Below are 26,721 nucleotides of genomic sequence, written 5' to 3'. Positions count from 1 at the left end.
CCCCTGGCACATGGATGAAGGCTTTCACAGGGCCTTTGTTGCCTCCCGTACCGCTTCCTCTTGTTTCTGTGTTGCGCGGAGACATGAGTTTGACGCCGAGGGGACAATTTGTCCATGCCCGAAATCAGCACCCCATCATTCCACCACAGCCCCACTCCACTGTCCTTTTGTTTCTCTCTCAATGTTCTCATTCTCCTTTTTTTTCTCCTCTCCTTCTGTATCTTTCCGCCAGCTCCACTACACTGTTCCCTCATGTTTACATATAGCCGGATCCAGAACAACAAACCGAAGCTTTGCAGCCCGCAGCCCGTATGCTTTCTCTCTTGTCTGCTTTTTCTCCTTTCACTCGCGGCCCCCATGACTCCTGAGTACACAAAAGAAAAATGCAGGACGTAGAGGAAATGAAATGTCATGTTGAAAATTGTATTGTTGGCAGGTAATGACATAGTTACTGTTACTGAGTGCCACAGCGGTTAGTCCGTTTGGTATGTCGGCTCGGCTTTTTTCTGAAGGTTGCAATCTCTGAAAGGTGCCGCCTTGAACACCGTGTTCTCGGACGAGGAATCTTCTAGTCCTTGAGGCAGTGGTGCCATATCCACTTAACACGCCCTGTAGAAAAAAAGAGACAGTGCATATGACCTTGTCTCTGATAGATTCACCCACGCTGACCAGTGTGTAAAAGCACCTTTTAAGAGGCAGCAGGAGAAGTGTCAATTATTTCATCGCACTTCATAAGGAAACACTACTCCTCTGTTCCACTCTTTCTTTCTTTTAGAGTCTTCTTTTTCCCTCAGCCCAGCAATTTTATTTTTGCTCTCGCAGTCTTTCCATCCATCCCTGAACCCCCCCCCCACCCTCCCCCCTCAGTCTCTTGTCTGGAGCTGTCTCACCTTACTCTCCGTGTCGATCTAAAAAATGGGCTCAGGAAGTCACTTTGCAACAGCGGAGTGATATAAAACTGTAAAATCAGGCTAAGTTTGATTTATGCGCACCATTAGCGGGGAATAGTGTTCCATCATAAGTAGTCTGTCTGTCTAGAGGCTGTATGAGAAACCTAAACCCACGGCCGTACAGATAGGATTTTATGATCTGAACTGAATGATGGGATTATCATAGCTGTAATTATGGCGAGCAGTGCATTGTGTGTGAGTGTGTTTGCTTGGTGTAACCTTCTCTGCAGCATACAGTGGTTCTCATATTTACTGAGGCTGTATATGATTGATGCAACGCGTACGCTCGGCTTGTTTCATGTTTTTAACATTACAGTAAATGTGATAATAAATAGGCCTGTCACGATAATTACTTTATCTACTTCGTCGTATTTATCTACATATCGTATGATATGTGGACATGACCTCCATCATTTTTCGCTGACCTCAATATTGCCAAAGTTTCCCCCTACCATTATAAGACTTGGAATGAAGTCCATTTTATACATTTATTTGGTTTTGGGGTTTTATTTTATTTGTTTCTTTTATTAATTATATATTTTTTTTTAAATGTCACATTCCAATTCCAATGTCTGAATGTTCATAAGAATTAAAAGTCAATGGCTCTTTTAAAGGGTGTACTGGCATTATGATGCTATTATATCATCATTATATCAGTGTCATAAATTGGTCTTAAAATATCAATAATATCGTTTATGGCAGTGGTTCTCAAAGTGTATGGCATGCCCCCCTAGTGGGGCGCAGAGGCATGAAAGGTTAGGGCACGCATGACCAGGGGAAAATGTGACGCGGAATTAATGTTTTGACGTTGGAATCTTTTCCCGGCGAATAGTAAACAAATTGCTACAGCAATGGTGTTCATTCAGACAGACAGCCTGTAGGTTTACACAATGGACAGATATTTGATAGGGACGAAAAAGAAAAACAGATGATGCTTCAGACACGAACAAGATAAGGTGCTCAAATCGGTAATCAAAAGAGTTATGATGACGTATAGGGCTGCACCAAATAGTTTGAAGCTTCATGCATAACGTTGACATTAAAATTTTTATTAATAACTCACAGAAACATTACCTTCCATCTTCTCTTCCCCACTCTCTCTCAAACACACACAGAGCGAGCGACGCTGCGCTCCATCTGTCACTGTAATTGTCTCAGTCTTCAGTCCAAAAGTTAAAATTTATTGAAAAAAGGTAGATGTAATAATTTCCAAAATTCACAACATGTTTTTATCTATCAAAATATTCTGCTTCAGTCCATATTTGTTGGTGTTTAGCCTTTGGAAAACGAAATTTTCATTGTCAAAAAACTGTTTACTCTCCTTCATGCACCTGTGTTAACAGAGCAGTCTGGCAACAATCTAACAGCACCATAAATTTATTAAATTAATAATGAATGAGGTGGGAGATTAGGAGAGACCAGTGTGTATTTTATGTCTGAAAACTCTGGCAGCTGACAGTATGAGACCCAACAAATTAGGAAGACATTTAGAAATGTCATGAAAATATTTCTTCCTCCAAAGGGGGAAATAACAGGAAAAGTTTGAGAACCACTGGTTTATGGTAATTATTTCTGGGACAATATATCGTCCAACAAAAGTAGTTATCGTGACAAGCCTAATAATGAATGTGGTAATGACTGGCTGGCTGTAGTCATCATGGTGCACATAACTCATGAGGAGAGAAATATTTGAATTGTGGTATGAGACTAGATATAGTCTAGATATAGATTTTGGATATGGTAATATGGCGTAAGTGTTGTTTTTTACTGGTTTGAAAGGCTGCATTACAGTAAAGTGATGTAATTTTCTGAACTTACCGGACTGTTCTAGTTATTCTATTTGCCTCTAGTCGTTATATCCACTATTACTGATGCTTATTTATCAAAAATGTCATTGCGTAAGATTTTGTGAAATCACCAATAGTAAACCCTACACTATTGTTATAATATCTATATTGAGCTATTTGTTAAAAAACATTGTGATATTTGATTTTCTCCATATCACCCAGCCCTATGGTGAATCATCAGGTGATGAATGTCAGCGCTGAAAAATGTATGCCTTACAAGCTTATCATGAAAAGGTACATCACTCCTAAAAGTAACATTTGATTTCTCTCCTTGTCATTTCAGCGAGGGAGGAGAACGTGGCCACCTTCCGCGGCTCGGAGTACTTCTGCTACGACCTGTCTCAGAACCCCATCCAGAGCAGCAGCGACGAGATCACGCTGTCCTTCAAGACGTGGCAACGCAACGGCCTTCTCCTCCACACGGGGAAGTCCGCCGACTATGTCAACCTGGCTCTAAAAGATGGGGCCGTCTCCCTCGTTATCAATCTTGGCTCCGGGGCCTTTGAGGCCATCGTGGAGCCAGTCAATGGAAAATTCAATGACAACGCCTGGCACGACATCAAAGTGACACGCAACCTGAGACAGGTAATCGGGGGTAGCAGTGATGGACGGAGTTTGGAGACAGGTGGACGTTTTTTTTTTTCTCGCTTTAGATTATCTGCTTCCAGGAGCTTTGAGGGAGAGCCGGCGTTAAGAATGTCACCTTGTTCTGATTGGTTGCCATTCCATCGCCATAGTTCAGATACATTATTGAGATAGATGTCATTATACTTTTGGTCTTTACAATTACATGAATATAATTTGATTTCATTGTTCAACTTCTTCTCTCTTAAATGAATAGTTAAAAAAATAAAAAAACAGGGCAAAGCAGTTCTCCCGCATGTGATTGATAGCTTAGTCGAGGTACCATTATTCTAGGTGTTTTCTTCCGTCTTGTTTATCGGCTTATTGAACTTGAGTTCCCTGTGTCCTCAAATTAAAGTTATCTGATAATTCTATTTTGCTTCACTCTCCCCTAAGCTGACACTTCCATCAGGCGCTGTCGCTATCTCCCTGCTTTCAGAAAGTGTGTTTTTTATGCTTGTGGAGAATATAGACTTTCACTTTAAAGCCAGGCAGAGAGTGTTTGCCTTTGAGCCGTCCATTAATGCAGTATTTATAGCCCAGATGATCATGATGCTTTTTATAGATAGAAATACATTTCCATCAAAGACTAGCATCTGTTGTACATAAGCAGAATTTGTTACATGACAGATATTGTTTACCATTATATTAATGTGATTTAAAATTAGCTCGTGTTGCAGTCGGGCGGAGGTGGTGCTTAGTATGAATCGGTGCAGGAGGCTAGTGTAGGAAGAGGGTAACAGAATAATGAGAGCCAGTGCTGTGTGGAGGTAGTGCTAGCTGCAAAAGTGTGGAATTGTTCATTGTCTCGATCGACCTTTAGTTTGTCTGCAAGGTGAGACAGCATTTAGTGTTGCTCTCAGAGCCGCACAACAAGTAAGTGCCGATTTCCTGACCCTCCCTGACAGTAAGCTCTTGCCCCACAGGTTAGTAAATAGGTGTAGCTGAGAATCCCAACAGGATAACACACAGTTTAGCAGGTTAGAAGCTAAGAGGCAAGGGCTGCTTGCCTGCTTTCTCTCCTCTCTTTCTTTTTACAGATCTGTCTCTCTTCCACTATCATTTTCTTTCCTCTTTGAAAGGAACTCTTTGATAGACTAAGGGTGAAAAAAACACTAAAAGTTTTGTCGGGGTTTAAGCCATCCTACACAAATTTTTATCCGAAAGTCCCACATCTGAAGGCTTGCCCGCAAATCTTAAAAGATGTTGAAAATGTGAGAGAACCCCGCACATAAACTTTTATGTTAAATTTAACAGTTTTGTTCGTATAGTGTGTGGTGAGCAACGATTTGGCCGAAACAGAACACCACACACTAACAGATTCCATTCGTTAACATCATGAGTCCCGACTAAAAAAACAAACAAAAAACGGAAATCTCGCAAAGTTACTTTAGTTTAAACAAACATGGCGGACAACGGGCAGGAGGAAATAGCGATAGCTTTTGCACTACTTTGTACTGACAATTCACGAAGTTAAAAGAAAAATTACACGTTAAATAAACACTCGTATTGTTGTCTCTAAAATCAACAAGTTGGTCCTCCAACATGAAGGACCAATGCTCCATGCTTCGCATTTTGCATTAGTTCATGCATTAGCTCATGGATTAGTTGCGGCCGCCATGACGGCAGTTGTTGTCTTTCCTTCTTCAGTCAGCTTGGTTCTCAATTGGCTACTGTTCTTTCCATGTGACGGGGTCATCGGCTGTTCTCGGGGTTCCCCACACACAACGGGATATCCGACCGTAAATATTGAACATGTTTGATATTTACGATTTGAGATCGATAGGGGAATGTAAAAACACCACAGGATTATCTGGAAAGATAATCTTTAGAACCATCAAATATCGCGGCTTTGCTGATGATTGTCGGGAAGGACGAATCGGGCCAAAATCGTCTTGATTCTCATGTAGTGTATTATCCGGTATTACAGTACCTCTTTGTGTTTATTCTTGCAGGACTCTGGTGTAGAAAATTTGGCTAGGATGGCAAGGTGGCACTTTATTACTACAGCGTATCTCTGACAAATCATGTAGTGTTTTTTTCACCGCAACACTAACTCATCCATGATAAAGTCATTTTTTTACTACTAACCAATATCTAACCAACTAATGTACTAACTAACATCCTAATTCTTCATCGTTGCTTTGGGTTTTTGTTTTCTGTCCATCCTTATTAACAACCTTTTTTGTTCACTATTCTTTTGATTTCCTTTCTTCCCCTTTTTCTGGAAAGCAATCAGGCATTGGACACGCTATGGTAAACAAACTACATTGTCTGGTAGATATCATTCTTATTGTCTTTTTTTTGGGTTTGCCGTGTGTCCCCTCCCCCTCTCTTCTTTTATTCGTTCTCTTTGAGTTCCATCCTAGACACTCTTATCAAAAAATGAGGAGATGGGTTTGTATTACCAGGCAGTTCTTTCTTCGCTTCTTCTCAATTTCCTCCCTGACCTGCCAACAACCTTCTTCTTTACCCCACAATCCCCCATCCTGTTTTTTTTTCACTTTGGCTTTTACGTTTTTCTCTTTGTTTCTTCCACATTACTGCAGATTTCCAACAAAGTAAAAATGTAATTCTTTGCCTTTTCTCAAGGCAACTTTTTATTTAATTTTTTCGCACAAAAAAGTCCCCATTTTTTGTGAGGACTGTCGTCCAGAACTGACAGAAGCTTGCCACAATCCCAAAGATGGTGACCTCGACACCGGGCCCTGAAGGAGACCAAAAAATGGCAACCCTTAACCTTCATTGCGGGAGCTCTGACAGTTGTTTCCAACTCACTATGGCGCATGGCATGCCCACACCTCATTGACCTCTCACCTCCCAAACTCATATATAACCTCAACCCCTCACCCAAAATAACCACTAACACTCTAATTCACTCACCTTTCCACCTGTCACCCTATCACTCACCCTTGCCCTCCCTGTGTGTGTTTTTGTAGCATGCTGGTGAAAGTGGTGTTTGTGTGTCGTGGCTAACCTTGATCACCCTCACCCCCTGGGCCCATATACATAACATCTCTAAGAATAAGCATACTGATCTAGGATTATCGGTCCGGTCTAGTAGTGACATTGAAAGTACAGCCGTGACACCTGAGCTAAACCTGATCAGCTATTCTGAGAGTGTGTTTGAATATGCGCTCTGGTCTTGATTGTGCATGGGCCTCTGCACCCGTGTGGCTTGCTCCAGCTTTGTATGGCACCATTGATCCACTTACTCCCTTACATGTCCAATTAAATGTGGTTAATTTGCCTTCTAACAGTGATTGACCTTGGTTTGCACATTGATGTGGTGTGAAAAGCCTTCCCTTTGTTTTGCATGTGCGTGGATATATAGATGTAGATGTCTGCAAGAGAGTGGAGAATGCGAGAGTGATGGTGCGAGAATGTGTGCGAGTGTAGGCGTGCGTGCTCACGTCAATCTGCGTGTGCTCACGTGTGTGTACAGTATATGTGTGTGTCTGCAGTTACCAGATAAATCCCGAAACCTAAGACAAGTGCGATCAATTTGTCCTTGGTTTGAACATTGTACTAACCCTCCCCCCAACCTGAAGTTTCAGAACCAAACCTATGATCCATTCTCTTACCCCCATCAAAGATAAAGAAAATATGCCTCTTCCATATTTTCTTTACCTGTCCTGTGAATCCTATGGCAAAAATTCCATTAACAAAATCCAAACGCTGTCTGGTCCAAAAACAATCGCTTCAAGGTACCAAAGGAGCTCAAATAGCTCATTTCGAATGCAGACCAAGGAAAGAGGTGTGTTTTATACACAGCACGGGATCGAATCCCAGAGTGTAATGGCTCGGCTTTGGCTATGTGTTACCCCTCAACAGGTGACTATCTCCGTTGATGGGATCCTCACCACCACCGGCTACACCCAGGAAGACTACACCATGCTGGGCTCCGATGATTTCTTCTATGTGGGTGGGAGCCCCAGCACGGCGGACCTGCCCGGCTCTCCAGTTAGCAACAATTTCATGGGCTGCCTCAGAGAGGTAGGTTGGACTCAAGTGAATACATAGAGAACAGGTGCATGACCGGTATTATACGAGGGTTGTTCATTCCCAATATTCTATCTGCATTTGCATTCAATTTTTCAGCTGTTGTTCATGCATAAATGTGGGGCCACATACAGATGCCTTCCTCGTATTCACTTAGCCAGTGCAGCTGTTTTTAGATATGGACACAAATAATAATGAGCACAGGAAGGAAAAGGTGAATAAAATAAAATTGCATTATCAATTAAAGCTGCTGAGTTGGCAGAGGAAGTATGAGACTTTCAATATTCCCCCGCTTAATCTGATTCATAACACTTACCGCAGTTTGTGTATGAGAAAATATCCCAAAATTGCTTCTGTCACATGTAATTTGCAGCATCAGCTTGATAGTGCCGCTAAAACGCTTCCCAATGGGCAGCAATCTGAAAGAAATAGTTGCCTGTGATGAAATAATGAAAAAAGCGTTGTTGTTTCGGGACATTTATAATGTATTGGCTGGCCCTTTGAGCTTGTGAGTAGAGCCAAAAAAATTATTAAGTGCCCCGTTATTTACATTTTGCTCACCATTACTTATTCTGCAGCAAGTAATGATAATAAAGGGAGGACCGGTGGCTCTTCGGAGTTGTAAAAAAGTCTACATCGATTTCTGCAGTTTAGCAGCAGCCTCAGAAAATAGCATTATGCTTTTACTTGGCACTGGTGCAAGTGTACGTCTTTGTGTAGGAGCTGCAGCATGGGACATTGCTTTAATTGGAAACCACACATCATATTCTCATTATCAGTGATGTTATCTTGCTGTTTAAAAAGTATTTTGGAGAATGGCTTTGGGTTGATAGTACATGTGGTCCTCTGTACCTACTTAGAAGTTTGTTTTCACATTGTGTTTTTTGAGTGATAACATTCAGACAGCTGTGTTACAGGGTTAAAAGGAAGGTGATGAAATTACAGGACTAATGTGCCTTAGATGATTGGAATGCTGCCAGAAAATAATAGACGGATCATATAAAATGGTGAAATATACACTGTGAACAATAATTGATCCTCCGTGTTTTTATCCAGTGAAGAAAACCGGTGGAAGTGTCCAGCTTGGATCAGATATCAACCAAAGAAATACCTTCTATTATTATTATCTTGCACCAGACACCTTACATTAGCATAAAGTTAACTGGAGCTGTGTTTCAACACCTCCTTCTCACCACTACCTGATAAATTTGGATGCACACAACGATCCACAAAAATCAATGAGAAGTATAATCTTGCTGCCACAAACTCTCCATGCACGTCTACATTTGTTTTCATCAGCCATGGAGACGGAACATCTTAGTTTAGTTTCATTTTCATAGCGTATCTCTGTAAACTTTGTGAAACAAGGTCACATGAAATACAATATATTTGCGCATCACAGTTCATTCTTGACCTTCGAAACAGCAGTCGACAAAACAATCTTGCGATACCATGTGCAAAACTACCTCGTTAATTTCTTATAAAAAGACAGCAAGAGCCACAGAAACTATCATAAAGTGATAACTCTGTCTCAAATAGTTGGCTGCTGAGTTATTAACCTTGTAAACAGTGCTTTTATAAGCCTTGTTTTGTACTGAACTAAACATAACAAGTTGAACTGGCAATTGACTGAACATATACCATACATATCAACACTGAGTGACACAGCATTATGAACAGTGATGAGTTCACTCACTGATGTACATACCAAGTGCATTTGAACAGTGATTTGATCACTTAGCATAAAAAACTGCATAGTCAGTAACTATGAATGTATGTACGGAAATGAACTAAGATATTTAGATTATTCATTCTAGAAATATCCACTTCTATGTATATAAGGGCTGTCAATAGCTTAATATATTTAATAGCGATTAATCTCAAATTAATCACACATTTTTTATCTGTTCAAAATGTACCTTAAAGGGACATTTGTTGAGTATTTAATACTCTTATCAACATGGAAGTGTGCAAATATGCTTGCTTTATGCAAATGCATGTATATATTTATTATTCGAAATTAATTAACAACACAAAACAATGACAAATATTGTCCAGAAACCCTCACAGGTACTGCATTTAGCATAAAAAATATGCTCCAATTATAACATGGCAAACTCAAACCCAACAAGCAACAACAGCTGTCAGTGTGTCAGTGTGCTGACTTGACTATGACTTGCCCCAAACTGCATGTGATTATCATAAAGTGTGCATGTCTGTAAAGGGGAGACTCGTGGGTACCCATAGAACCCATTTTCATTCACATATCTTGAGGTCAGAGGTCAAGGAACCCCTTTGAAAATGGCCATGACAGTTTTTCCTCGCCAAAATTTTGCATAACTTTGAAGTGTAATTTAGCCTCCTTTGCGACAAGCTAGTATGACACCAATGTGTACCATTGGGTTCCTCAGGTTTTCTAGTTTCATAAGATACCAGTATCTACACTTCGCTACAACTTAAAAATCGCAAGTTGCATTAATGTGTTAAAGAAATTGGTGGCGTTAAAAAGAATTAGCATTAACGCGTTAACTTTGACAGCCCTAATATTCATATTTCTTTCTTGTGGATATTTTTTGACCTTAACCCAGCTGATGGAATCATGGCTACAGAGATTCATATTATATTTATATTGGCATCTCAACCCCCTACAGTATATTTATAACTTTACTATAGGGACATTAATATGCCACGGTGTCTCAGGGTGGAGAAGGGCCAGCCTTCTCCACCCTCTCGTCCTGGCTGCTTTTCCTCTGCCATCACAACCTTCTCAATTCTGACAAGAGCCAGGAAGTCCTGTGATGTCCTGCCAAGCTCAGTCGAGCACCTTCCAACATGCTTTTCATTTAGCCAAGTTAGCTTCCATCAGACCACTATGCACTCTCTTACTTCATCTTGTTTGGAGGTTGCGCGCACACACACACACACAGACAGACACAGACACACACAAGCGACCACGTTTGGGCTAAGGGAGAAAGTCACCTTGTCTGCATTATTTTATGTTTCGACTGAGTGACTCGGGCTGCTGTTCCCCCAGTCATTACCACACTGGCTAATGCATCTCTGGTCCAACCTCAAACTGCTCTGACACTTTCTCTCTCTCACAGACACAAATACAGTGCATACATTCCTAGCACTGACCCGGCCATCCCTGTACTGTTGCCCGAGGCCTCATGAATAAATAGATAACATGTCCTGAGCTTTGACTTCACCGAAATGTGCCAGTGATCATTCACATCCTAGCTGTGCTCTGTCTTAGGGCAACTGTCTCAGTTGGCTTTCAGTCTGTGGTTCAGTGTACAATGAAGCACAACAAGTCCCACAATGATGCAATCCTTACGGCGATATATATCAAGCAATTTGTGTATTTGTGTGTATGCTTTTGCAACGTGGGAGGATTTGTTGATTAGCAGTTCTCGACAGCCTTGAATTGTCGAAGCTTTTTCCCGAAGCCAGTCGTCGCATCAATATTTAGCGAAGTAATTAATAATGTTTAGCTCTTAAAGTTGCTAAATGTTAAGCTGGTCGCTAACTTTTCTCTGTCTGTGTCTGTCAACACGTCATTTGACCCATTGTTCATATACAGTATTGATTCGTGCAGCTTTAAGGAGGCGACTGGGTTAATGCAAAGAGTTCTCATCACGAGTCGTGCCGCAGAGGGAGTTGAATCCTCCGTGTGTTTCCATTATTATCCGAACAAGTGTGACTCAGCGTGACTTGGCCCTTAAGAGAGAGCGTTTGGTGGACAGAATCATGGAGGTGATTCACCATGTGGTTGGGTAGTGGTAGTATTGTGTGATCCTCAACTGTTCATTATACGTTGCTCCATTAAGCAGGCACGATGCCAGCTGCTACCCAGGACTATGCAAACTGCTGACGACCGGCTGCGTGATCTTCCCCCCTCACACTTCTATTCATTCACAGTATCTCTTTTGCCATTTGGACGAAGCCCAACTTGAACTAGGGCTGCACGATTATGGCAAAACATGTTGATCACGATTATTTAACACGATTACACGCTGACTTTGGAAACATCACGCATTTAGGAAGAACATTTTGTACATTTTAAAGTTAAATGCATCAATCTGGTGCACTCAAAGCAGAATTAAGAGGATAGATCTATGAAGAACTTTGTGTTCTTGTAAAAAACATTAATCAAAAACACATTGGTTGTATAGATATGAATGGTGATGATACGTCAAAAACGTCACTCCCACAAAGCAAGGTGAAGGAGACGGTGTCCTTGTTTCAAGACGGCTTTGGTTGGTTGCCAACATTGCTGCAGACCCCTGACAAAGAGTACAGAAGCAAAGAGATGAAACTCTGGTGCTTTTTTGACAACAGCCGCTAGAGTTTTTTTTCCATTTTGGACTGCAAATCAATGTCAATGAGCCTGTAGCCATGGATGTATAAAGAGATGTCTGTAAATCAGAGGATACATTTTTTTTCGAGGTAAATCAACTTCCCAGTACGAACACTTAAATAGCTCTCATTTAAATCATTATGTCCTAATAGTTGTAAAATTCACTAATAGCTGAATCCAGAGTTATTTTCCTGCATAATAAACGTGCATCAGACCCACAGGACTGCACCGCCCTGCACGCTTATATGACATATCCAGTTCTGCCAGCTTCCTGCTACTGTAGCTGTATGCGGCTGTAATAATGGATATATTGGCTCTAATTTATCACTTTTATTATCTTATAATACACCCATGGGCTGTATGCTGTTAGCCTGTATCATGGTGGATGTATTAACGTCTCCGTTCCCAAACAACCCGCTACCGGCAAGTAGTTTGTAGTGCTAATAGAATGAAAAACAGAATTTAATGTAGTTGTAGGTTGTTTACTAAGGCGCAGGGTAAAAGCACAGGACACAACCTCTAATACATCCATGGTCTGTGGTCATGAAAACATTTGAGATTGCTCTCAAAATCGGTGTGCTGGATTTTTTATTTTTTTTTAATAAATAAATAAGTAAGTAAATAGTTATAATAGTATGCATATTTATAATATTTGTATTGATCAACACAGGCCATTTCGGTAGAAAACATTAACTTTTGTACAGCACTTTGTAGGCGGACGTTTTACTGGCGTTCGATAGTCAGTCCAAAATGGCGGAACTGTAGCTTTGCTGCTTGGCGCTGATGTTGCAATGGGACGAACAATTGACTTTCACTTCTTATCGATAAACGTTCTTTGTCCCCTGACGCACTGTCCGCCCCGGTTGACAGTCGTGCCAGGAACAGGTGGCCTCGTCCCTCCCTGCAGGGAGAGAGGGCATAGTGAGCACTAAGTCCACGACCCCTGGCCCTTCCAAGCCGACCTACAGCCAGTCGCGGCACACGCCACGGTGGAAATGCGCCGACGAAAGGTCCCACGAGGGCATCCCTTCACACCGAGCCATCCCTGACCTGCTGAGCTGGGCGAAAGCGCACTCCTGTAAAGGAAAGGAGTGCGCTGGATTTATAACACAAGACAAAACGATAGCATCATTGCGAAAAGGAATGCCCTATGCATCATCCTTTTGTCTCTCTGCGTCTCTCTCGCTCTCCTACACCATATGTATTCCTTCCTGCCCCCTCCACCTCCTCCTTTGGATTCAATATCCCCAGATAATGAGGGAATGATTCAGTTGTGTTTGGCCCATTGCTCAGATTGCTCAGAGTGCGTCAGTATTTCTGTCTGACTCTGTATGTGTGTGTGTGTGTGTGTGTGTGTGTTTGTAATGTCTGGCTAGGGCACTTCAAATGCTACGGAAGCAGGAATGTTGGCGCATATTGGTCTCTATGAGATTTAAAAAAGGGCATCACTTAAAGCTGATGAATAAGCTGATGGAGGCATGTGTTGCTGCAGCGAGCGGATGCCTTCCCTTTTCTCTTCTGTCTGACAACAAAAGAGAAGCCGCGTGCTGCCATCACAACCCCTCTCCCGTTCAGTCTCCACTGCTCTCATCTGCCCCCGTGGGCTACGTGGGATGTCACGTCCCACGCCTATGCTCGTGTTTTGCCATGTGGGCTGCAGCGCGTCACGTGACCGAGGGCCAGTGGGCAGCCGCCCCGGCTCACTCTCCGGTCAGCCTGCTGTTTGCAGTGCCTTCTTCTGCAACCCCCACCTCCCTCCGCGATCTCACGCCATCCAGCCCCTCCTTCCGGTGTCACAGGGCACCCGTGGCGACGCTGGAGCTGTGCAGTGGCAACTTGTGTCAGACGGTGGGGGGGCGGCTGGGGCATGCGCTGTCATCTCTGCTGAGAGAGGAGGAGCCGCATGAATGAGGTGGAGGAACAAGATGATGAGTAACAAGCAGAGAAGTGAATGTGAAAATAGAAGGTGTGAGTATTTGAAAAAAAAAGTGGAGTGACAGGTGCAGGTGAGGCGAATGTCAGCGGGTGGGAGACAGAAACAGAAAAATACTGATTATGGACGGAGATCAAGAGAATGATGAGTAAGTGAGAAGAAGAGAGAGGGCAAGAGACGCACATTTGGCATTTGAGAGGAACATTGTCGTCATCAGTTTTGTGTTAGTCACCACAGTATGTTCAGGCAGCGCTTGTTTTCCCCTCCAATACGAATGCAAATGTCACCCTGTCCTTTTCATTATTTAACTTTTTATTAATATCCCCTTAGAGGACTAAACAGTGATGGATGGGTACAAACCTCAGACTCTAATGGAACGCCTTCACCTTTCACCCTCACACCCCATATAGGCTAAGCTCAGTTTGTTTTTTGGTTTTAGATAACACCGTATGTACAAATTGATATCCTGAATTCTGCAACTCAAAACCTATATAATATTACAAAAATACATTTGCTCAAAGGTATTTTTAAATTCTAGAGTCAGTGACCCAGGGAGCACAATTACACCTATGATAACTGATACCATATGAGAGGAATGATGTTTTTTTATTACTGTTGACAAAATTAGAATTTATTTTTGAAAGTCACATTCTTTTGAGAGATAGATGCTAAGAACAAAGGTAGCATAATCTCCCTACAACTCACTAATTAACCTGTAATATTTAGTATTTTTATTAATCTGTACATAAACTGGAATGTAAAATTGGTTTTATAAATACATTTTGTTTTCATATAAGACTGCCTATCTGCAGTCCATCTTCACATGACTAGTTTTATTGACTGCCGAAAGTTTCTCCATTTGCCTTTTTATGCCTCCGCGCCGGCGATAGATGTGGCCGGAGGCAATATGTTTTCGAGTTGTCCGTCAGTCCATCTGTACATACGTCTGTCCGTCCGGTCCATTCTCATGAACAGGATATATCAGGAACACCTGGAGGGGAATTTCATTGAATTTGGCACAAACATCCTCTTGGACTCAAGGATGAACTGGTTAGAATTTGGTTGTCAAAGGTTAAGGTCGCTGTGACCTCGCATCCGTCCCATTCTTGTGATATTTCAGGAATGCTATAGGCAACTTTCTTCAAATTCGGCACAAACATCCACTTGGACTCAGAGATAAATTGATTGGATTTTGGTGGTCAAAGGTCAAGGTTACTCTGACCGTATGTCCGTCCCATTCTTGTGAATGCGATATCTCAGGAACACCTTGAGCTAATTTCCACTTCGATTCAAGGATGACCCGATTTGATTCTGGCTGTCAAAGGTCACTATGACCTTCTGTTCGGTTCTCGTGAACGTGATATCTCAGGAACGAGGTCACTGTGACCTCACAAAACACGTTTTTGTCCATAATTCAAGAATGAATATTCTAATTATGACAGTTTCACACAAATGTCTTGCAGGATAAAATGATGAAGGGATTTTTTTGGTTAAACATGGATGTAAAGTGCAACTGGATTGGTTGGTGGAGGCATACAACTGCAAGGCAGTAATTCTACTTTAAATGTATTTTTGTGCTTGTTTATATGCAGTTAGCTTGTTACGCATTGATACGCATGTTAGCTGCAATGTTACGGTTTGGGTCAACTCTTTATTAATTTCTCAAATTAATCTCTGGTTAAACGGCATAGGATAAAATCAAAAACTGCACTTTTTACTTTATTATGTATATTCTATTCAATTCGTTCAAAGTAACTACTAAAAAAGTAATGTTTAGCTACCTAAAGACAAATGTAGCCCTAGGGCAATTTGTGCTGCCCCTGAGTGCCATTGTGGCTGGTTTCCTGGTCTACTACCAGTTTCCTGGTGGTTCTGCTCAGAATAAATATGTTTTGATTAATATTTACATGATCAGTTCAATATACACACACAGTATGTTGTGTCACTTTAAATAGGTTGGTTGCAGTGTACTTGGTGAGCATGTGGTTTACTTTGAGTACAACCTATGTTGTTTAATTTTATTACATGTAATTGGTTGTTTATGTGTCATGTCACTTTACGTGGTTGTGATTGGCTGTGGGGCGGGACTAGAGGAGCGGGTGGTCGAGCGAGAAGTGAGGGAGCGGCGGGATGGAGTGGTTGGAGAGAAGCTAAAGATATGTAGTAATTAGAGATTTACGGTTTAAAGTGTGTTTGTAAGTTATAGTGCTGTAGAAACTAGAGTATAGGACTGCAAGCCAGTGAAACGCTGAATGTATACGTTGCGAGTAGATAAGCGGCTATCAACGCAGTAGCTGATATTGCGCTGTTAGCCTTTCCATCTAACTAGCCAAGCTAACTACCGCCGAAGGACACTCTGGACTGCCCAGATAGCGCTCCAGGTGACCTGGATGAAAGCCTGGTAGCTCCTCTGGCAACGCGGGAGAAAGAAGGTTTCACCCATCGGACTGCCATGGTCAGCTATCAGCCTTTCTAGCTTTTTGCACTACTCTTGCAGGTGCAACATTAGGACTCTGTGATACAAACTCTGCTACGCTAACGTGAGTACTCAGCTCTTATTTGGCTGTTAGAGCGAAACGGTCTCAAGTGTTTTTGGCCACCACGTTCCCAAGCATCGACCAGGCCTGCAACGGGGTTGTTTTCATTAATGGTCCTTTTCTGTTTGCCGGCTTGTGTGTGTGTGTGTGTGTGTGTGTGGGCCCACCAGGTTATTATTGGTGAAAGTAAAAGAAATCATAAGAGTTCATTGCATATCCTTTGGTACTGCTTTATGTTATTTTGGGCTAGACCAAGTACATTAAAGGGTGACATATATGCTAGTGACCCCAGAAGGTTAAAGGGACTGTTTGTAACTTTTTAAGCGTATAAATGTAGCGGGTCGGCAAACATGCGCGTTAGCATATGCGCGCTCGCGTGTGGCTGGAGCCTCTCTCCGCTGCCTGCTCTCCTTCACTCAGACGGCGCGCGCGTCCTCGCTGTCTCGCTCCACCTCTAGACGTGAACGCGCGCTCTCTCCACACTGCAGAAGAGTTAGTTTAGCTCTGAGAATATCTAGTGAATGTAAAGTGGACGTTAGTGCAGAAATTAATGCTGCAGCTCCTCCAGACCAACAGAGGTTTTCCGTGTCTTGTGAAGTGACTGGGCTCCTCAACGAGTTACGTTATCGTCTCGTTACCGACCGGGTGCCGGTGTCTTCGGCTGCGGTCGGGAGGCGATAAAGTAACTGTTGAGCCCCGCTGCTGAAGCCTGCGCTGAGCAGGAAAAGCCAACACTAGGATCAGCAGTGATTCATGGAGAGACCTTTGTCTGGTCAGCTAACATTACTGCCAAGCAACTGAAATATAGAGTGATATTGTGCTTTTAGCTGACGTGTGTCGCCTCACTGTTTTGAGCGATGCTCGTTCATGTCTATGTAGAGCGAGCAAGCGCGAGCTCGACGCTGACTTGTTGATTTCAAGGCCACAGGTGTCGCTGTTAAGCAGCATTTCTGAATCTTACAAATAGTCCCTTTAAAGGAACATAGAAGATTGACTTGGGTTAATACTGACTTGTTTATCTCTGTGAAAGGTCAAAGTACTATTTTCTTGGTATACTATTATTGAGAGTATTGTGAACCTTTTTTATTTTACATATTTTTGATATCATTCCCTTTTAGTTAATAAATTGAGTAAATTGTTGGGGACATATTTGTTATGTGATTTTTATTAAGTATAAACATATCCACAGTGCAGTCACATATAAGAAACAGGGAGGAAATAATTATGGGTTATTAAAATAAAGCAACAACAGGAATAAGGGTTTAACTAAAGCCAACCTGGGAATTACGTTTTACGAACACAGGGCGCTACCTTTATAAAAAGGTGCAGAAAGCGCTACACAAATAAGAAAATAAAGCCAATGAACAAACACTAAATCCTATAAACCACTGAAGCAGCTGGGGAGTAGTCCCTGTGATTCAAGCCAAAAGATAGAGTCCGGCAAGCTCCATCAGTGAAGTGCAACTGCATGATGGAGGTTAGTTTATGCTGGATAGGCTGAAAAACCCAGCAATGTGGGCTAATGCTACCCGCATACTAGTTGTAGAGCATAGTTCAGTATTGTGCAGGAGTATTGTATTGTGTTATGAAAGCAGTTGTCGTGATGCTCAGAATTTAATAGAATGTCCAACAGCAAACCTTGCTACCATCAGTCAAGATAAAAACATTCTGAGATTTATGGCCCACAGTATTTCAACCAAGATCAACATGAGATTAAAATTAATTCAACATTTTGGTGTAAACCATGGCACTGATTAGGATTTAGTATTCAAACAACAATACAGGAGAGCTGAAGTCGAAGAGCTCATGAACTTGAAGATTAGCTGTGCATTGCTGAGCCAGTCAAGGTCCTGGACGCTGGACGTAGAGTGTAGTGGTGTAGTGAAAGGCAACAAACATTAGCAGATAATGTGTTTGATTATAGGACGGGGATCAGTGGTTTGGAAGTGGCCTCAGGAAAGGAGGAAAATAAACTGGTTTCAGAATAAACATCTAGTTTTGAATTAAAGCACCTGCTGAGAAATACTGAATCTACAGTTAATCTTTATCTGCAGTGCATATGGTGCCATATTCAGCTGTTCTATTTCAGTTTCAGTCAGACTTGAGACAGATTTACTGAGAAAAAATGTCTATATATAGTTGATATTTTTTTTTGCCAAGGCTCTTACTTGTCACTCCCTGCAATGCGTACATCTTAACACGCACAATTAGATAGAAGGAAGTAACGGAAGCAAACTCTCTCCCTAGGTGGAACTCTACAATTATACACTACATGTATACAGTACATACATGTATGTATGTATGTATGTATGTATGCTGTGGTGGAGGTGGATGTGAAGGTGGAGCTGTAGCAGTAGAGGCAGATGTTAAGCAGTGTAGCAGCATTTACAGGGAGGGTAGGAGCAAGTTCATGAGACAGATTGAATGGAGCACCTCACTGTGTGTGTGTCTGACAGGTTACTGTATGTCTCAATGAATAGTTGATCTTGTGGCACTGCTAAAGCTACCTTTCTGATCAAGTTTTGCAGCATTCCCACATCAAAGGGCCATTTCACCCAAATTACAAAAAAAAGGTTAAGTAAGGTGAATGGATTTCATTTCTCATGCTTATAGTTTAGTAAAATTACATATGAAAAACTAAATGTCTTAATTTTTCCTTAAACATTATCCTGGTTACTCAGGGTAATACACCGACTTTGCTGTAGACTACTATCTTCAGCAGAATACGGAAAGACATGTCGCTGAGGTGTTTTTGAAAAGTAATTATTTGATACATTGAGCAACACAAACAAAATTCCGCCTCCTCCTTTATACTGGGTTGTTAGGGCCCTCAGAAATTAGTTTTAATTTCTTCCAGATTACCTTTTTTTTCCTGAATTCTGTGTTTTACGATTCAAGCCCATTTTGTGAACAGAAAGAGTGTTTAATCATTTATTGGATGAAAAACATTTCAACAGTTCAATAAGAAAATATTCAAAATTTGAAGAATTTGATTGCTCTTTTTTTTCGATTGTAGGTGGTCATCATCATACGTATTCTTAGGATTGCAGTCAATTGTATGTTGGCAAAACTTACAGAATAGTTGTTCTCCTGACTCATAGTTTTGGATATGGTGCTGCTATAAATTTAGCTGTAAGTGTTAATTTCCTCAGTTTTTTGGATGACTCAACCGTCTCAGAGGGCCTTTTCTATGGAGCTTTTTCCCCAAATCGTGATCTTTCAATTCGAGAGCATGACTCATTGATTTCACGTTCAGATTTTGTCATGCCTTTCCCTTAAAACCCTGTCTTAGCATACAAATAGCCCCTGCTTGCGCTTAGATTTGCTCTGCTTCTGCTCAAACTGTATGCTTGCACTCAGATAATATTGTTGTTTGCACAGATTTCCTGCATTCCAGCCTCAACCCCCCTTCTCCTCATACTCAGGCTGCTTCTGTGCACTCGTGAAACATAAGCTCTCAGATTTCTCCTCTGCTCTCGGATATTTTGTGCAATAACTGTCAAAATTCCCTAAGTAATAGAATGCCAGTTGTAGTATTGACCAATGGTTTATGACTGCAGCAGCATACTACTGCAATAGTCAACAGGAATACCACTGACAATCAATAACGTTATATACCACAGCACCCAGACCTTCACTCACTACTGGAAAAACATAGCGGAGCGCTATGGAGTTAATGTTACTTGTGCATCAAGCTAATGTTAGCATAGACTGAAAATAGAGCACTTTCAGCATGAGTATGTTCAGTTTAGGCCTGGAAGGGAGGTAGATAGCTTAAGTTGCCATGGATGTATTAAGGAGAATCGAGCACACCACGGCGATTACCACCTCAGTTTTAGCTAGCATTATAAAGCTAATTGCTCTCTGTGTGCAGCAAGCATGAGTTGTTGTGGTTAATTCAGGACATCCTTTTCAACGTACAGCAAAATAAAAAAAATTGGTTCCAGTAATAATAGCGGGTGTAGCTATTATAGTAAAGAAAAAAGTATGGGTGCTGATATATATACATATATATTACTGTCCTTTGATTCCAAAAGTCATAAAGAAAGCAAGGGAAGTACATATAATAAAGCCTTGGAGGGCAGAAGTGGACAAATTTGGTTAAAGAGTAACCGCCCGTCAGGGACCTTCTAAGAAGTAAAGCGAATGTGCCTGCAACGAGGCAGGGATCATTTCATTGGTCAATGCTACACTGGCATTGTATTGGTTGGGAGTTTTGACAGGGTTATTGCACAAAAAATCCGAGAGCAGAGGAGAAGTCTGAGAGCAGACATTTCACAAAGTCACAGAAGCAGCCTGAGTGTGAGGAGAAGGGCTGAAGCTGGAGCGCAGGAAATCTGTGTATGCAACAACATATCTGAGTGCAAGCAGGCAGTTTGAGCAGAAGCAGAGCAAATCTAAGCGCAAGCGGGAGCTATTTGAGTGCGAGGACAGAGTTTTGAGGCAAAGCATTACAAAATCTGAACCTGAAATCAACAAGTTGTGCTCTCAAATTGGAAGACCACGCTCTTGACACACATGACTGTGTGTGTGTGTGTGTTTGTGTGGAGGAGGAGCGTGCCCGTAAATGACACCAAAACATAGCAGAATCGTTTTTTTCTCTTCATTCGGCTTAGGCACTGTGAAAAAAGGCTTAAAATGGTAGGGAAAACCCAGATTTTTAAATTGCATCCACATTTTGGCAAATTGCACGATATTCCGCGTTTTACAGTTGCTTCCATTTTTATTATAAAGTTTATCTGGGTTTTTTCCGCATCACGGAATTCATATGGTCCTAAGTTGGAAACAAAAGTCTTCGCCACATAAAACCAGAGCTATCTACATTTTTCATATTTCTTTTGTGATTTGGGTAATCTAACCCTTTAATACATCCCAATCATTGTAATATAGTAGTCAGAGTCATATTGATCCTCAGTAAGTTATTACTGAATATTCTATCTCTTGTTGCATCAGTTCTGTCACTCATCCAGTTCTCTCATCAATATTTACACACAATTGGTACATTGATGTGCACTTAGTAAATACTGTATGTCCGTGCAGTCGCATTTGTGTATGTGCACATAAAACTAAATGTAATTTCTTGTGCGTGTGTTTGAGCAAGTAGAGATCTCCTTTATAAAGCCTCATGAGCACCTTGTTTGTGTGTGTGTCTTCACTCCACTTCAGCGGAATTACCCCGCTTCTTCATTAACACTGGGGCTAAATCATGAGCTGACAGCAGCTGTGGCCGGGGCCAAGAGGACATGACCACTGATCTGGAGTAGATTAGGGAGGAGACAGTGTGTGTGCGTGTGTGTGTGCGCTTCCACCCACCTGCCCTTCCCTCACCCTTACCAGGGCCCAATCAATACACCATCCTGGAGCAGAGATGGAGGATCTCGGCTTTATGGAGTCGTTACAGTCCCCTGTGCGTGCATTATAAATGGGCCCCATAAGGCCGTTGATAGGCCGAAGGATAGCGTAGCAAAGCACAGCCATAACAAAGGAAAAGATGAGGAACACATAGCCGCAGCAGTCAGTTCCTCTTTTATGGCATCATTTCGATTACCTTATTGATCAGCCTGCAGCAGAACAGACAAAATCATAATCCCAAAACAGATCGGGAGCTGGCTGATTGTAAGATTAGTACGTCCCAGAATAACATTGCAGTGCCTGAGAGAGTTTGTTAAAGACTTTCCACTGTCAAGAAAACTAAGATGGAGAGCAAGGTTTTCATGAGTCGGGTAAACAAACTGTGTTTTTTTTTGTTCAAGAACAGCTAGTTGTGGCTCTGATGAAGACCTTGTGTTTTGTCACAGAGCTTAACTATTCTTTCCAGATCTAGAAAATTCTACTTAACATGTCAGAGTTACTGAGTGCCTTTAATTTACATCTAAGAATTACACAGTGACCATCAGTGTTCAAAAAAAGTTGTGCAAATGAGCGGCTTTAAAGCATATTTTTCTTCTCTCTGTCTCTTTTCATGTAATATTCAGTTTGTTCTCTTGTGAAAGAGTAGTCTGAAAGATGGCTCAATGTGGAATTCAAGGTATTTGGCTTCAGAAGAAAACATAAAAACATCAGTTTTTCAGAGACATCAGTAATGGTGGTTAAAGCTAAAAGATTTTTGCGCTACAGGGCTGCTGCAACATTTCTGTGAAATATCATCTTTCATTTGATGTTCATCATATTTTCAGTCCAATCTAGAGGTTAGCTGATAATCACATGCTGACAAAAACAACAGACAGAGATGATCCCTCAAGCCATGAGTCATATTAGCATGCTTAGCATACTCAAATATTGCAGCAGCATCAGGACGGCTTTTTTCTAACTGGGTTCATTGCTGGAAATGTCCTTCTAAAGCTGAAATGATTAGTCGATCAATCAACTAGTCAGTCTACTGAAAATTAATTGACAACTATTTTAATAAGCGAATAATTGTTAGTCATTTTACAATCAAAAATGCCCAACAATCTCTATTTCCAGCGTCTTAATTGTAAGCATATGTGGCTTATAGGGCTGCAACTAATGATTATTTTCATTGTTGATTATGTTCTGAATTAAATGATTAGTTGTTTGGTTCCAGAAAAATGTCAGAAAATGGGGAAAAATGCAATCAGTGTTTCCCAAAGCCCAAGATGACGTGTAAAGATATTTAGTTAACTGTCAGAGAGGAGGAAAGAAACCAGAAAATATTCACATTTAAGAAGCTGGAGTCAGAGAATTTTGCCTTTTTTTCCCCCCAAAAAATTACTCAAACCGATTAATCATTTATCAAAATAGTTGACGATTAATTTAATAGTCAACAACTAATCGATTCATCTTCTTTATAATAAACTGGAAATCTTGATTTCTATTTCAGTTGCTATCTTGAAATCTCTGAGATTTTGTCTGTGTGTTCGACAAAACAAGTAATTTGAAGACCCTGGGCTTTTATGATAGTTATGATAGATATCTTTCAGTATTTTCTGACATTTTATAGACAAATTCTTGTTGTAGATGGAAGTGAACAAGCCTCCATTACTGCGGTGGCACTATACTTGTAAATGTTAAGGATTTCACTTCTTAAGCGCTTTTGCCAAACAATCTGTCAAATAGATCTTGTAAAAGTTTTTACATGTTGAAAAGATGATCATCAATATGAAAAGTCTTTTCAACAAGATTTTGCCCAGTTTTAAGAGAGGGTTAGACTGTTCTGACTGAGCTGTTATCAGCTGCTCCAACAACTTCAACTTTGGAAAATAAAAGCTTCAAGCCTCTGCCTCATTAAATCCATTTTACTTTTATAAATCTCCATTAATTCCTCATGTTTCGATCACATTCCGAGTGGTATGCAGACAAAAAGATGATGCATTTCTTCTGATTACAATGCACAAATTATAGAGCTTGATGATATTAATCATAAGCTAATTCCTGCTGGGTTTAATTACAAATTAATTACTGGGTCAGACAGCTGTTGAACGTCAATGTTATTTTCCCCCGAAGGCTGTGTCATACTTCATCTCCGACTAGCGCTTTGAGACTGAATAACTTCCTCATTCACACAGACTGCCGTCGCCTGTCGGAGTAGGCGACTGCTGACCATGATTAACTCAAACATCTATGCTTTCATTGTCAGTGGAAGTGTGTTCAGTTCCACTCCGGCACTGCAGTAATGACGGCAGCACTTGAGAGCGCAATAGGGTTATGTCTATTGAACAAATGAGAAATAATAGCAATAACAGTTTATCACTGATCAAAATAACCGTTACAGCCCTATTTCTATACATCTCTTTAGCTTTCTGTTCATACAATCATATACTTTGATGCAAGTTGTCTAAATATATTGTATTTGAAATGGGAGTGGGAAAAAAATCAATTCACTTATGTATCGCGATTTTCGAAGATTGATTGGATTAGACGTATAAAACATTATATGTCCCTTATAAATTAAAAAGAAAATACCTCTAATTTGTGAGGGAAATGTTTATTCTTAGATTTTTGGGTTGCTGAAAACAATTTAATAAATAATGCCTGACAATGACTGATGTCTTTGACTTCAGGACATCTCTGACTACATACATGCTGAAAATCAAACAAGTTTACTATATTAATTTAAATATATTCCAAAGTAAAGGTCCCTAGAAGTGTATGATTCAACTTTTTCCCATGGTCTAGTGTTAAAAAAGTTAACAAAAATTGGAATATCGAATCTCAATACTTGTTGGATCGCAAAACTTAAAAATCGCAATACATATGGAATCGTCACCCAAGTATCGAGGTGTGATAGGTGAATCGTCCCAGCCCTAATTTAAAATGAGATTCCTATTATTCCTTACTATTATTGTGTGGTGCGTTAACAATAGATTAAGTGCTTGACAAAGTGTGTTCTGAGTGTTTTGTTATATGTCATGTTGAGGAGATTAACTGTGGTTATTAACTGCATCGACAGCTACATCCCTGTGTTTGTAATGTACATAGACACACACACAAACATACACACGAGCATATTTTGAAAGGCAGTGGCACACACTGGCTTTACAGCATTTAATCTTCCAGATCTCTCCCTCTTTTCCTCTCTATTTTGCCTCCTGACACATTTTCTTCCTCATGAAGTTCCCTTCTCTTCTGCTGCCCGTATTCCCACCAGCCCGTCTGTCTCTCTCTCTCTCTCTCCCCGGTTTTTCTCTCTTTTTCCCCCCCCTCGTCAGTCCTCCTCGGGTCACCTGTGTTGATTTACTGTCAAATCTTGCAGGATTATCGGTAATCCCACAGCAGTAAAATCTGTTTGCTGACAGCTGTGCTCCCTCTAACAGTGTTGCTGTTTCCAGCGCACACACTGCCCTATATACCAGAAAAGGCCTGTCTTCCTCCCCAGAAAGGAAAAAAAAAAGAAACATTAATTTTCCGCCTCAATGGATTCCAATTGACAATATTCAACTCTCCTTTTCTGTGGTATTTTGTCATATTTGCCTATCATGTGGGTCTGCTTTCTACTTTCGCGGATTAGGGGGCTAGAGAAATTTATTATGAGTGAATACGTATAATATTGAGTGTATTCTCACGGGGTCACAGATACCTCCCGTGGGGTTTTCACCCCATGTTCATGAAGGCTTCTATTTTGAACATTACAGGGAATGACTCACTGATAATTTAGCCATCGCTTCTCGCACTTCACGCTCAGCCGGCAGGTGTTCAATCTAACGAAAATACAGTGATGCATTTGTGTACAATCTCCTTTTCATCTCGGATAAATTGGAGTTGAAATAGAAAATGACTGAGAAACAAATTGGACCACACACGCCTTAGAAGATATTAGTTTTATCGATCCAGCTGTCCTCGAATTGGCGATATGTAATATTACTGGAGTATGATGCTATGATATTACAGATTGCAATGGAGTGCAATTCATTCACATGGAAATAAATATTTTTCAACCATTACTGCACTGGCAAATCATCCCCTACTGCTCTGAAAAAACTAAATGAAAAAGAAATCCCTTTAAGACACAATTCACACTGAGGTATAATCATCATACATACATACTGTATATCAATACATATATAATCTTATGGATTGAATAGGATAGGCAGAGATAAGACTTGGGGCTTCAGCCTATTCCTTTTTGAGTTATTGATTATATGAACGTTGTGTGAAATGGATACAGTGTTGGTTTATATTCACACAGATTGTAAAGTTTTGTTCTTTTTTGATGTATGACCGAGAAAAAAACAAAACTATTCATAAACTATTCATTTATAAGAACTCATTTCTTCCCCAGGTGGTGTACAAGAACAACGACATCCGGCTGGAGCTTTCCCGCCTCGCCCGCATCGTGGACCCCAAGATGAAACTCCAGGGCGATGTGGTGTTCAAGTGCGAAAACGTTCCCACCCTCGACCCCATCAACTTCGAGACACCCGACTCCTACCTGGCCTTGCCAAAATGGAACACCAAACGCGTGGGCTCCATCTCGTTTGACTTCCGCACCTCCGAGCCCAACGGGTTGATACTTTTCACCCACGGCAAGGCCCAGGACCGACGGGACGCAAAGGGCCAGAAGAACAACAAGGTGGACTTCTTTGCGGTGGAGCTGCTGGACGGAGGGCTGTACCTGCTGCTGGACATGGGCTCCGGCACCATCAAGGTCAAGGCCACGCAGGCTAAGGTCAACGACGGTGCCTGGCACCATGTGGACATCCAGAGGGACGGTCGCTCAGGTAAGACGGGAGGGGGAAGGAAGGGAAAAGAAATTTCAGAACTCATTTTCCTTTTGATGGAGTCGTAACTGAAACTTCACTGATTTTCTGCAACTACCTGCTTTTAATCACACAATTTACCAATAGTAGTGTTAGAAACTTCATTTCAGTTTAACGTCACTGTCACAGGTTGTTAAACTGTGAGCAGCTTGGTGTTGTGGGAAGGCACTGAGCTCTCGTTATAGCACTGTTTTTCATTTCTCTGTCTCTTTCACACACAAACACATAATCATGAATGGCTTCAATCAGGA

At 41.2% G+C, this 26,721-nt stretch overlaps 1 protein-coding gene across 2 annotated transcripts in view; it reads left to right on the top strand.

The window, feature by feature from the left end:
* The window catches only part of nrxn3b (neurexin 3b), a 458,514-nt gene that overhangs the window by 192,369 nt on the left and 239,424 nt on the right, over window positions 1–26,721 (top strand). Inside the window, exons 7-10 of one of the 2 annotated variants that reach the window (XM_074615644.1) lie at window positions 3,081–3,382; window positions 5,654–5,677; window positions 7,256–7,417; window positions 25,993–26,431. In XM_074615644.1, the coding sequence (XP_074471745.1) occupies window positions 3,081–3,382; window positions 5,654–5,677; window positions 7,256–7,417; window positions 25,993–26,431 (927 nt within the window). The remainder of the gene's footprint in view (window positions 1–3,080; window positions 3,383–5,653; window positions 5,678–7,255; window positions 7,418–25,992; window positions 26,432–26,721) is intronic. The other variant, XM_074615645.1, reaches the window with a different exon arrangement.

The sequence above is a fragment of the Sebastes fasciatus genome, chromosome 18, assembly GCF_043250625.1.
Source record: "Sebastes fasciatus isolate fSebFas1 chromosome 18, fSebFas1.pri, whole genome shotgun sequence".
NCBI classification, from domain to species: domain Eukaryota; kingdom Metazoa; phylum Chordata; class Actinopteri; order Perciformes; family Sebastidae; genus Sebastes; species Sebastes fasciatus.
This window is presented reverse-complemented; position numbering and strand designations above follow the sequence as displayed.